We start from the raw sequence: 13,552 nt of genomic DNA, 5'->3' as shown, positions 1-13,552 counted from the left end.
AAATGACATTCACATAGTGACAGGATTCCTTCCTTTTCCTCCTCCCTAACAGAAGCTTTGTGTCCTTAACAGCTGTGTTACAGGCTGAAGTTCAGTAGGTGCAGCTTCCCTCATTCCTGAAGTCTCACATACCTCTTGAATTGCTGGCTATCATGAGGTTAAAAAAGAGCGTGCGGGACAATGAGATGCATTGGCCTGGAGCAACATACAACTCAAAAGCCGTTTAATACCTTTAATTAGGACCAATCAGAATAACACAAAACAATGTGCAAGCAGGCACTGAAAAGTTTGTGTACTGTATTGTGTTTGTCTGCTCCTGTCTGAGCATGAGCTGTTCAAGTGTGCCTTAAATTCAAGGGGGTTTGCCCATAGCATGAAAAAGGTGACAACTGTAGCTGTCAAGGATTATTAAAGTGCAGGGAGAACTCTTGACTTATCAAGTGATGTGTTAATATTTTTCAGTGACACAAGGTATCCTTACACAATAGCAATAAATAAGTGAACACAGTGGGGTGTTGTAGGCATGTCTTAAATGAAGGAACCAAGCGGAGCTTACAGAAGATACCAGCAGATTGGACATGTTTACATCAGCAGAGTACTCTCTGGATATAGATGTCAATGACATAGCAAAATAATCAAGCATATTCCTAAATTTCTTCTAAACTGTCTTCACAAGGCCAAGCTGAGTTTTGTGAAGAGTAGGTAATCTATGCCATCTAGTGGATACTAGAAAAATACTTAATGCTTATCCCAGGTTCTTTCTTGAGCTTGAACCATAACTGCACCTTTAAAAATTTGTGTCAACTGTTCATAACAACTCTAGAGTAGTTATGTTAGTCCTTTGCAGCACAAATAACAGTGTCTTGTTTAAAGACTGACAAATCTACAGTGACGTAAGCATCCATGGATTAGAAACCAATCCATCAAGAACATAAGAGCCCTGCTGGATCAGACCACCGGTCCATCTAGTCCAGCATACAGCTTCACATAGTGGTCAACTAGTTACTTTGGAGCATAGAGGCTTAGGCCTTCCCCTGATGTTGCATCCTAGTACTGGCATTCAGAGTCTACTGCCTCTGAATATGGATGCTCCCTTTAGTCACCATAGTAGTAGTGTGTGTGTGTGGAACTGTTCGAGAACTAGCACCTGTTCTATGGCCGCTGTATGAGTAAGATGTTGGATGGCCTTTGTCCTCAGGCATTTTTCTTTTCTGAAAGATGTGGGGGACTGAAGCGGTCTGGGGGAGGTCTTCTGAATTCCATGAGGTATCTGATAGATACGATCTGGGATACCCACTTGTCTGGATTTGAATTCAACCACCTGTGCTGAAACTTTTGTAGCCTCCCTTCCACTTGTAGTGACTGGGCATCACTGAGTGTTGGACTTGGGAAACTTATCTCCCTTGTCTGATCTAAATTGTTGGTTTTGACTCTGGAACCTCCCTTCTCTGCGAAAGGAGTTTCTGTTGCTACCCCAGGATCCCTTCCTCTGATCAGCTCTATATAGGATCGAAAGGAAGGTATGTAGTTCCCCTACTATTTTTCCTAACCTGTCTGTGTGGAGCATGTTTTTTTGTCTTTGGTCTCTATTAAGACCTTGTCCAATCTATCTCCAAACAGATGCCCTTCCTGGATAGGGTAGGCCATAAGAATTGCCTTGGACTTGAAGTCTGCCTGCCATGCTCTTAAACCATAAGGATATCCCGATAGCAGTAACTGAGGCAACCGACCTTGCCGAGAAGGACATGGTGTCGAGAGAGGCGTCAGCCATAAAGATGACTGCTTTTAATACTCTGAAATTCTGTGTTTATCATCTGGTATCAGTTGAATGAGCTTTTTCATCCAAACTATGGATGTTCTAGCGAACATGGAAGTGATGGCACTAGCTTGAATGGCTAAGGTGGCCACCGCATGAACTTTCCTAGTTAGGAACTCTGATTTCCTATCCAATTGATCTCTCAGAGAACCTATGCCATCTTCGGATACCAAGCCAGGAGTCTGCATGTCTGCCACTGGCACATCTACTAAGGGATTTTTTAACATGTCCATAGCGTGGGGGGCTAACTTGTAAAGTTTTCTAGTATTGGCAGGAAACTGTTTAATGCAGGGTTCTCTCATTCAGCTTTAACTGACCTCTGGAAAAACTCCAGGAAGGGAACAGTATTGTTCTGTGTCTGATTTCTAGGAAAGAGTACTAAAACATCAGGCTCTTCTTTTAGATCTAGCGCCAATAAAGCCTTAGACAGCAGACCCTGAAAAACTTCAAAGAGTCTGGGTTGCTGTTCCTCTATCAGGGAGGGTTCCTCCTCTGAATCAAATTCTCCTGACCCTCATCCCCTGAGTCTATATTGGAGGGAGATCTGCCCGGTTACTGGGCTCAGCCCCTGTAAAGGTGGCCTTCATGGCTGACTTAGTAGGTCATTGCCTTGTATGTGGTAAACTAGGGGGATTAACATCCCTCTCTTCATCTCCCCTGGGGGTAAGAGAGTGGAAGAACTTCCAGGAGATCCCCATTGGCCCATATCTGAAAAAGGGGGCATGCAGGGTTGAAATGCTTGAAAGGCTTGCCATTGTCTTTCTAAGGCTGAGTTAATAGTATGAGGTACCTCGTGAGTAACCGGACACCTGCCACTTCAGCTGGGGAGGGGCAACATTACTGGATGTAGAGGGTCTCTCCACTGGTGAGGAAACTGCCACTAAGGAGGAAGCTGCGGCTGCCAGGGCTCTGGAATCGCTTTTAACTGTCCCCGCAGGGTGCACCTTTGTATCTGGTGTCTTTCCAGCTCTTTTTGTTGTAGCGGGTGCTTTACCGCTGCACTTCCTCTTTCTAGTGCCTAACTAAAGAGGTGCAGTTTTTCACACCTTTTAAACTTTGATTGGCACCACTGTGACCTCCTCCTACTTTTTTGCCTCTCCAGCAAGGCTTTGTTCTTCTAAGGGTCCACAATTGAGGCCGTTGGATTTGACCAGCCCGTCCTCGTAATCCTCTACAGAGAGAAAGTTGTCCTCCTTTCTTTTGCTTGTGGTGGCCATTTTGTCTCACCCAAGGGGAGGACAAAAATGATAGGAAAAAAAATAAGTGGAGCTAAGATTAGAAATAGGACAGATAAGAATATAGTATAGGTAAACTGTAGGTAAGAATAAACTAGAAATAAAGAACTAAGCGGAGCTCTGCTATTACACTGCTCTCCCCTCAAAGGCAGGATGGAAACGGTATACCAGTGGGCTGATTCCCGCCAGAGGAGACAGGAAGTGAAGTTTAGTCCTGCCTCCCCTAAGAGCAATGGAAATCACCCACAGCTTCCAAAATGCCCTTGCCTCAGAGGAAAACTAACCTTTGCCCATAGAAGGGCTACTGGAGAAGAGAAGTCATGACAGAATGATTTATTTAGCACATTTGTTGCTATTGCACCACAAGCTTCCCTGCTGTGAGTCTGCAGTTTGCCAGTGGGGAAGGAGGAAAGGACAGAGAGAGAAATCCCAGTGGTGCGCTAATGCTGCAGATGCTGGCCCCAAAACAGTGTTGCCTAATGGCCCTTCTTACAAACAGCAGATTTGCTTATCAGACTCTTTGCTCTACCTGGCTTTAGTTATGCCATAATAAGTCTGTTATTCTTTAGGACACCACCAGACTTTTTTGGGACTTAATTGTGTGTGTGTGTAAAGTGCCGTCAAGTCGCAGCTGACTTAATTAGGCAGCGCTAAAACATCTCTGGTTGCCACAGAGGCAGAAAAGCGGTGTCTGTTCTCTGTTTGGAAACACAGTGGTCTGCATTAATTCAGATCTGCCTCCAGGACTGATTAGCACACCTAGGTTCGGAGAGACCAAATAAAGAAAAACGTATTACCTTATTGTGTTAGCCAGACTGCAGATTAATGTTGGATAATGCAACTAAGCATAGAGTCAGCAGAAGGCAAATTGGATAGTGCTGGAACTTGGAAAGCATGCCACTAAATCGCCTCAATGGACGGTGGTAAAAAGTCAGATAGAAGGACATATACTTTACTTGCTTAGCAATATTACTGGCAATCATAACCAGGCCTACTCAATGGGGCTTATTCCCAGGCAAGTGTTTGTAGAACTGCACTGTTAAGTTTCTAAAAACAAATATTTATTTTTAAGACATTTATTCCCATCTCAAAACTTGGTCCACGGTAGGGCTGTTGATTCGGTTCGGCCTGAACTGAAAATCAGCCGAATTTCCCCTGATTCGGTGGTTTTTAGTTCGGGAGGAACCGAACTCAAAACTGGCGGGCAACCGGGGGGGCAAAATTCAGCGAGTTCGGGAGTTCACGAATAAATTCAGCAAATTCGGGGCCGTCAGTAAGCAGCATAACCGTCAGTAAGCAGCATTCTCCTCCCCCGGCCAATCGGTGGCCAAGCTGGGTCTTCTTCTGGCCAATCAGTCAGGATTGAGTACTGGAGGAATCAGCTGATGTGCGGCCTGGCCAGGGAGAGAGAGAGAGAGAGCGAAATCCTCGTGTGTGTGTGTGTGGGGGGGGGGGTGCTTGTGCACATTCGCTCCTTTCTGTGGCTGCAGGGGGCGTATTTTTTGGGGTACAGACACAAAACTTTCAGTGGAGCTTCAGATGAAGCTTCTTAAGGTACCCCCCAGGTTTTGTAAACATTGGGTCAGGGGGTCTCGAGATATGGGCTCTCCCCCTTTTCCCTCCCCCCCTTTTTCCATTTATGTGGCTGCAGGGGGCGCTTTTTTGGGGATATAGCCCCCAAACTTTCAGCATAGCTTCAGACACTTATTCTTAAGATACTACCCAAGTTTTGTAAAGATGGGTTCGGTGGGGGCCGAAATATCGCCTCCCCCCTTTTCTCTTTCCATGGCTGCAGGGGGCGCATTTTTGGGGGTGCAGATCCCAAACTTTGAGCGGAGTTTCAGACCAGTGTTCTTAAGAGACCACCCAAGTTTTGTGAACATTGGGTCAGGGGGTCCCGAGATATGGGCTTTCCCCTATTGGGATGAATGGATGAGCCGATCCTGTGTGCATCTCCACTCCAGAGCAAAACGTCCCGTGCCTAATTGGAATCATCTTGGATTACAAGTCCTCCCCAGCCCCTTCTGACGGAACAGAAGACAGCCACAGCAAGACCCCTTTGGGGGCTTTAATCTATAATTTTTCTCCTGTGTATGTGTGTGGGGGAAAAGCAGAGTCTGTGTGTGTGTGGGAAGGGAGCAGTTTCTGTGGGTGGGGGGAAGCCAAAGGGGGCTTTCGTCGGTTCTGCCTGGGGTGTGTGTTCCCCCTCGAGTCTCTCGCTCCCTGGTTTGAGGGGGAGGTTTCAGTTGTGTGTTGCAAAGGTGTTGTTTTACAAGGTTGTGTTGTTTTGCAGTTGCTTTGCAAACGTCTCAGCTGTTGTCGGGGCTGGGAGCTTTGTGCGTGGGCGGCAAGCTCTGCTGAGAGATACACATTAAGGGTGGGGGGACCCCTTTCAGGGCCCATATCTCAGCCCCCCCTGACCCAATCTTTACAAAACTTGGGGAGTCTTTCAATAAATGTCCTTTGAAGCTCCACTGAAAGTTTGGGACCTCTAAACCCAAAAATGCCCCCCCCAGAGCCGCGGAAAGGCGCGATTGTGTTTTTAATGGCTTTATTCGTCCAAATTTTTTTCCGAACTTTGAATTCCCGCCGAATTGAACGGATCCGAAGTGGGGGAGTTCGGACTTCGGCACATCCCGAATCTAAACGGGCTGAATTCGGCCGAATCCAAACTATACCGAATTTTTTTTAATTCAACAGCCCTAGTCCACGGGTTGGCAGGTTGCAAAATATCTGGAGATTTTCTCCAGGCAAACTCATCTCTGTAGCCCGGAGATCAGTTGAACTAGCGGTCGAACTCCAGCCACCACCTGGAGATTAGGAATTCAAAATGAAGGCACCAGCAAAATTACACCCCCAACAAGGTAACTACAATGCAAAATTGCTTTTTAGAAAAATATATCGAGAAGACAAGACGTTGGGCAATGGAAATCCGGTATTTGAAATGGAATTATACCGGATTTTCATTGCACAACGTCTTGTCTCCGTTGCCTCACTGTTGCATTTTATATGTATGGACTTGAAATGAATTGAGCAATTTTGCCTATATTTACCTCCTTGTAACGCCTTTGCGTCGTCATACTGGGTCCACTCTAGACCAATTGTAAATTTTCTGTCTGCTCAACTGAGGTTGTGTTAGCGAGAATGTATTCTCAATATATTTTTCTAAAAAGCAATTTTGCATTGTAGTGACCTTATTGGGGGTGCAATTTTGCTGGCGCCTTTATTTTGAATTCCTAAACTCCTGAGTAGCACTTGTAGCCGTTTGTGACCACCCCCTGGAGATGGGCAAGCGTCGCTCCCGCAGGCGCCTGATGCTGGCGGGGAAAACTGGAGCCGCCACAATGGGGGGCCCCCAGCCGAGGCGAAACAATACAGCACGTGATCTCTGACGCTCCCCGAGTCCGTACACTTCTGCATTGGCGGAGACAGGAAGGCGCTCTCCAGCCTCCGCGGCGCTTCGCCCTTTGTAACGACAAAAAACGGCGTCTTCGCCGTGACGCATGCGCACATGGACTGCGGGGGCTTTCTTCCGCCTCGCTGGGTACGGAAAACGCGCCAGAGATCCCGCTGATTGGCTCGCGACTTGACGGCGGGCGGGACTGGCTCGGAAGACCGGGGCTGACTGGCGGCGATTGTGAGCCGCGCGCGGACGCGTTCCTTCGCCCCGCCCCTTTCCAGACGACGCGTCTCTGGCTCCGCCTGCTGCGCGTGCCGGTGTCGTTTCGCCTCGCGTGTTCGTCTCGGGCGGAGGTGGCCGCGCGCGTCGCTGGAGCCGAGTCCTCCGCCCAGGCTGCCGTCGCGATGCTGAAGGCCCTGCCGTACTTCTCCCGCGGGGCGGTGGTGCGGGGCTTCGGCCGCGGCTCCAAAGACCTCGGCATCCCGACCGGTGAGCGGGCTGGGCTTCTCCCCGGCCGCTGGGGCCTTCCTGCTGCCCTTCTCGGTCCTTCTCGATCCTTCTGCCTCCTCCTCCCCACTCCCGGGTTGTGTCTTCGCCGTACAAGAAGAGAGAACTGACGGAGGGGGAGGGGCAGCTTGAGTGTCTGTATCGCTCGTGGGAATGCGGGCGCGCGCTCCTCTCCCTTTAACCCCCTGTTCTTTTTTGAATTAATACATCTACATCTGGCTTTGTTTTGTAACTTCCCGGGATAGTTTAACCTATCACGAAACTAGCAGTTTAGCTAACCTTTTTAACAATCTTGATTGTAAAGATTCCCCCCCCCCCCCAGTCTTCTGTATCTAGTGGTTCCCAACCTTTTTTTGGCCAGGGACCACTAGGCCTTTTTTGTTCGGTGCAGGGACCCCAAGGTTCAAAATAAAAAATTCCGAGAATTTGAAAATAAACTTTAATCATAACTGTTAGTTAAACATTAAACTTAGAATAATATTTGAATATAGTTTTTTTTATAATAGAGAACTTTTAATTGAAAATATTAATTTATTATGCGGTTATAACTTTGTTTCGCGGACCTTAATTTAGTTCTCGCAGACCAACGACTAGGCTTGGAGCAGATAGGAGTAACATTTCTAATTTGAAAATAGAATTGTTTTTGCACAGTATGCTAGGGATGGTTTTGTTCTCTGTCAGTTTATGTGCCTGTAAAATCTGTTCACGCTCATTTGATTTCCCACTACTCATCGTCAAGTGGTATATGTTGCCAGTATGGTATTAATTACAAAATAGGAAATTTGATCTGAATTATCAATTATTTGGATGGTGATTTCAGTCACGAAGAGATGAAATTAAATTCCCTTCGTTTTAAATCAAGGTCATCGTGATTTGATCTGAATTCCAGTCATGTCTGCTAAAATGGGAAGACCAAAGGAAGTGAATGTGACTTATTGGTGCAGGGCATGACTAAGCTTTTGCTTTTGTTTTTCAGCTAATTTTTCTGAGGAAACAGTTGAGAATTTTCCTTCAGATATCCCTACTGGCATATACTATGGATGGGCTTCTGTTGCAAATGGAGATGTGCATAAAATGGTCTTGAGTATTGGCTGGAATCCATATTACAAGAACATTAAGAAATCTGTGGTAAGAACTCTTTTGCGCTAACTAGCTTATGAGACATTATGGCCCTGTCCAGTAGAAACTTGTTTTGGGAGTTTCTGTTTCCATCAAATCTCTGGTGTAGAAAGTGGAGTAGGCCTTTTACTAATAGCATCATGGGTGTGTACAATGAATGTGCATGTTTCACTCGGCTGCATCACATGCCTTCAAATAAATAATTGCAGGATATAGATTACATGTTGATAAGTATTTTCAAAATAAACTAGGAAACTGGGGTATGCAGCTTGTCTTGGGAGATCTCCTTTCACCTGAGAGTGAAGACTATAATTCTTAAGATTGCCAGAATACATTATTGCAGAGATGGGCAAACCTTTTGGCTCAGCTGCCAAAAGATGCAACTTATACCTCTCAAGATGTTGGGGCTGGGGAGAGACAAGGGTTGTACTTGGAGCAAGCCAGGAACCATGGCAGCATCTCATGGGTTCACCTTGAGCTTCACTGGTTGCCGTGCAGGTCTGAGGGGCAGTGATGGGCGTAAGCTATGCCTGTTGCCTTCTCCCACCCAGTGGGCCCCAGCATTGCTATCAGTGCTTCAGTTACTTGGGTGCCAGGCAAAATGGTGTGTTGTGCCATTGTCAGCACACATGCTGGCAGGGATAGGGAAGCCTTATTCCGTCATACCTGTATGCACACTTTGTCTCATAGGGAACTATTCCTCTCAAGAGGAATCCCTTGCTGGCAAGTGACAGAGATGTGCAGTTATTTTTCCACATTGCTTTCACCTCTATATTAGATAAATAACCAAAGGATTTTAGAGGATGGGGATGAACAAATAGGATCAAGTTATAAGGAAAATATAGAAGGTGTGTAAGAGAGTAACAGCTTACTGTTGGTGTACTTGTTTGATTGGAAGAGTCTGTGGTAGCAATGAATTTGTACTTGAGTTTATTTTCACAAACTGCTAATTTTGGTATTAGCAGGAGCCCCTTTTTTGTCTGACATAATTTATACAGGGGATTTACCAGATACTATGCAAGCTGCAAGGCTCTCTGCTTTTTACAATATTGTTTTTGTCTTGAAGTAAAAATGCATCTTGAACAGGTTTCATCTTGAACAAGGCCCCAGGAAATGGCCACAAGGAGAAGTGAGTGAGGGGGGATTTAAAGAAGGGGTAAAGAGAATTTTTAACAGAAGGAGTGAACAGAAAAGGCATTTACCTATCCTCAGTCTGTTGAGCTGCGTAGAGTACGTTGTCTGATTAGATGATTTTGCAAGGCTCTCTGCTTTTTACAAAACTTTTTGTCTTGAAGTAAAAATGCGTCTTGAACAAGTTTCAGCTCATTCCTTTACAACCGTGTATTATGTAAGCTGCTAATTGGAGTGCTGTGAAATTTCAAAACTGTTCTTTCTTCTAGGAAACACACATAATTCACTCTTTCAAGGAGGACTTCTACGGAGAAGATCTTAGTATAATTATTCTTGGCTATATAAGACCCGAAAAAGACTTTGATTCTTTAAGTAAGTTTTGAATGCTCTCCTGACAACTTTCAATAGAGCAATCTTTATAGGTCCTTAGTGGTACCTGTAATGAACTTGACTTCTGTTTGTCAAGCTAGCCCAACCTACGCACCATTGTGTCTTCTGTCTTCCATATTGATGAGTTATCAAAATGAATCTGCTTTATGGAATATTCTGTGTGTCATACACCATGGTGGAGTCTGTTGTAGTTGGACCTTTTTCCCTGACTTGTCCTTACCAGGAAGTAGTTATTTACCTTACGAACGCTAATCAGCATTTTTGCCACTAGAAATGTGGCTGCCTAGTATGCATAGCATGAAGGTGCACTTTGCCCTCTGTTCATCTATGTGGCCCTTAATGTTTCTCCTAGTAGTTCCTTTGATAAGGAAGGTGCCTGTGGCATCATCATAGCAAGAACTTCCACTGGAGGTACACAGTACCTGCTTTTAAAAGGCATTGCAACAGCAGGAGAGCTTTTGATGGCCTTAGAGTCCTCTGGTTTTAGTGGTGCCCTGTTTGTTTTGCTGGTTTTATGTACCACATAGCATTTTTATTGAGAAAGGGGGCTTAAACATATTTCACTTGAGGGCCTTGGGCAGAGGTCTTTCCTGTTACCCTCTACCTGATACCTTTTATTGGAGATTCTCTTTAAAAGACCTTACTGTCAGATATGGATTTGGGGGATTCTCCATTTGCCAAGTGAGGCTGCAGCTAACCCCAGTCTCTACATGTACTCCCTTTCACATCTATTGACACGTGTAGACTCTTAACTTGGGCTTGGGACACTCACCCAGAAGCAGTTTGGGGGAATTAAACTCAGCGTCAGGGAGAAACATCTTTGCGCTTCCACAGCCTGTCTAGCTTGGAAAACTGGCGCACACACACTAGTTAAAGGGAAGGAGAACATGTGATTTAGGGAACTTTACCTGGATAGTGGGCAAGCAAAGCTCAAAGTGCTTCTAATAGGCTACTAGTAAGCACAAAACAACTAGATCTTTTCCAAAGCAAGCTTTGAGGGAAATATAGGGGTACAGGAATTGAAAAGGTAAGCATAATAAGAACAGTGTAATTGTTGTGTTCAGAGGGACGTGCCTATGAAGGGTTACACGAGAGGAGAAAAAGTAAAAGAGAGCCAGGTATCTTACTGAGAAGAAATTCTGCCCCAGGAAATGGCCACAAGGAGAAGTGAGTGAGGGGGGATTTAAAGAAGGGGTAAAGAGAATTTTTAACAGAAGGAATGAAAAGGCATTTACCTATCCTCAGTCTGCTGAACTGCGTAGAGTACGTTGTCTGATTAGATGATTTTTAGTTTCGGGTGGGGGAATTTAGACAGAGCTTCTAAAGGTCCCAAGGAAATAGTAAGAAGGTTTGCTGGTTCCAGAAGAACAAAGTGGGCAGCATCTGAGTCAGCAGAGGGCTGAGACTGCATAGTTTTGGCTGGCAGAACAGTGATAGTTATAGGGGCCCACACAGAAGAATATCAAATAAATAATTGTGAAGTCCAGGATTTCAGAGTGAGTCCAGGATGAAAATCTGTGGGTTTCCTGACTTTGATTGAGTTAGGAAGGAGGGCTTCCCGGAAAGGTAACAAAAGGTGATTGCATCTATGCCCCCATGCCTGAATCAGGTTGGGAGGAGACATTCAGACAAGGTCAGTAAAAGCAGTCAAGCCCACCTGGCCACTTGATTGTAATTAGATTTTGTACTATGGTCTTTGACCGTAATAAATAAATAGATGATGAGATTTTGTACTCAGGAAAACTTGACCTTGCTAATGAAATTACATTGATCTAGGTTGGTGCCTGGCTGTGCGAGCCCCTGTGACGATTGGGTAGGCATGCAGATGTCCCATCAGTGACTCCGCCCCCCCGGCAATTCATTAGCATAGCTTGAGGAGCACCTTAACCTCACCTTTTCCAAAGCATGGCATTGCTAGCTCCTAAAATAGCCACCAAAGCAAATTTAGCCAAGAAGGAGCCAGAGCAGACAGCACACATCTGGGAAGGGGGTCCCTGGTAACACTGCCATTCATCAGCTCGTACCAGGGTTGATCAGGCCCTTCACGGAACCTTATTCCTTCTCTTGCAGAACACACAGATAGTTCGTGCCTGTCTTAGAAGCTAACAAGATTTATTGATAACAGAGAACAGTAAACAGACCAGTCATGGCAGATACCAGCAATTAATCTCTCCATTTGAACGCACCCATCTTTGCCCAGAGGGCACACACGCCAAAAAAGCCTACTCTCCTGAGATTTTACTTCAGGATTCATACTGACACCAAACACACGAAACAGAGATCTCACCAATAAGTTGGCTAGTGTGCTGAGATGGCAGTGTAGATATCATGCGAGAACTCTTCTACATACACTTGGGCTGTATGCCAGATTATACTCCTGTAATTTAAGCTTTCTACCCCTTGCTGGCTTTGGCCCAGATGCTTCAGGAGAGGGGCAGTTCTGCCTCCTTGAGAGAGTAGGGTCTTTTTCTTCTGCAGTGTCTCCTTGACATCTGGCGTATCTGCAATTAGGGGCAAGCTGCCCTATCTTTGTTATCTCCTTTCCTGGTGCCGTTCAGTGAAGTTCATTGAAACTGTGTACAGATACACCTACTCTCTATGATCCTTTAACCTAAACATGCCTGTGTCCTAATAGATAAGATATATATATATATATAGCTGAGGGCATTGTGTATTTTAACGTTGCAGCCAGTCTTTGACACAGAATACAGAGAATAGAGCAAAGGATCAAAAATGAATGCATAGAGTGTGTGTGTGTATGAGTGGGGAATTGAGAAAGTTACAAGCTACAGGTTACAAGTGCTGTACATTCAAGCTGGTGATTCTCCATTTGCCACATCACACCAGTGTGTGTATATGGTTTTTTTGTTTTCGTATGATGTTTTTAAAGCAACATTTTCTTAATATTTTATTTGGAAATAGAGTGTGAAATGATTATAGTAATTTTTTATTCCTTCTTTGTAGGTGCACTCATAGCTGCTATTCACAGTGATATTGAAGAAGCTAAAAAAAACCTGGACTTGCCAGAACATCAAAAATACAAAGATGACAACTTTTTTCACATGCCGGAAAGCAAAATGGTTAATGGTCATTGAGTTAGGCTGTTGATATATCTTCATTGTAACAGGTTCAATTCTACTGATCTTACAACAATTCTCCTTATTTAGAGAAAGCTGCTGTAATTTAGTCCCTCTATGGCTTAGTATTTTCTGCTTGTGTTAGAGTTGAATTAAAATGGTCAGACAACCATGTGGAACCAATGCAAAGTTCTTCTCTAACAACAAAAAAAAAAGACAAAAAAAAGACAAAAAACCCCGACAACCCCAAAATGGCATATTGTTACTTGGCATGTTGGAATCAGAAATTTCATTGGATGTGTTGCAATGTGTATAAATTGTTACTAGCCTGCCTGAAACTGGGCAAAAGTTGGTCCTCTAAACTCAGAAAGCACAAGTCCATTCTAAACCCTTTTAATGATAGCTGCTTGGTCTCCTGAAATAAATTTAGTTTCTGATTTTAAAGTTCAAAGCAGTTATGCTTCTTGTAGTGAGGGGAAACCCAAGAGACATGTAGACATTAGTTTTGCTGATATTCAGCAAATAAACTGTGTGTGTGCTTATTTTGGATCTTACGTTTGTAATTGTCAGAAGTATTTCTGGAGATCAACAGTGCTTACTTAACTTCCCATGATTCTAATCCTGAAAGTGTTATTCCTGATTTCAAGGGGAGTGTTTTAATCTAGAAGTACTATTTAAATCATAAATCTTATCTAAAACTGCAAATACACTTGTTTTGATTCATGGAATGTGTTGTCCAGTCTGATTCTTCTTGAACATTCTTCATACCCCTTTGATATAAAACTTGCTCTCATCTGATAAAAGCTGCCTTTGAATTGTCTCTTTATTCACCTAGAAGAATGTTAGAATGTCATACTTGGACCAGGTAGATAAAGGT

General features: G+C 44.5%; 1 protein-coding gene across 1 annotated transcript; it reads left to right on the top strand.

Moving 5' to 3' along the window:
• The first annotated feature begins 6,855 nt into the window (after positions 1-6,855).
• On the top strand, positions 6,856-12,774 carry RFK (riboflavin kinase). Its single transcript, XM_056848746.1, has 4 exons — positions 6,856-6,940; positions 7,935-8,086; positions 9,478-9,580; positions 12,563-12,774. Exons 1-4 carry the CDS (start codon positions 6,856-6,858, stop codon positions 12,691-12,693), a joined length of 471 nt encoding a protein of 156 aa, XP_056704724.1. The 3' UTR covers positions 12,694-12,774.
• Positions 12,775-13,552: the final 778 nt, after the last annotated feature.

Source organism: Euleptes europaea, chromosome 4, assembly GCF_029931775.1.
Source record: "Euleptes europaea isolate rEulEur1 chromosome 4, rEulEur1.hap1, whole genome shotgun sequence".
NCBI classification, from domain to species: Eukaryota; Metazoa; Chordata; class Lepidosauria; order Squamata; family Sphaerodactylidae; genus Euleptes; species Euleptes europaea.
This window is presented reverse-complemented; position numbering and strand designations above follow the sequence as displayed.

Coding starts and splice junctions, on each gene's coding strand:
- RFK (XM_056848746.1), top strand. CDS start 6,856: ATGCTGAAGGCCCTGCCGTACTTCTCCCGCGGGGCGGTGGTGCGGGGC. Junction 6,941..7,934: donor AGACCTCGGCATCCCGACCG/GTGAGCGGGCTG, acceptor TTTGTTTTTCAG/CTAATTTTTCTGAGGAAACA. Junction 8,087..9,477: donor AGAACATTAAGAAATCTGTG/GTAAGAACTCTT, acceptor TCTTTCTTCTAG/GAAACACACATAATTCACTC.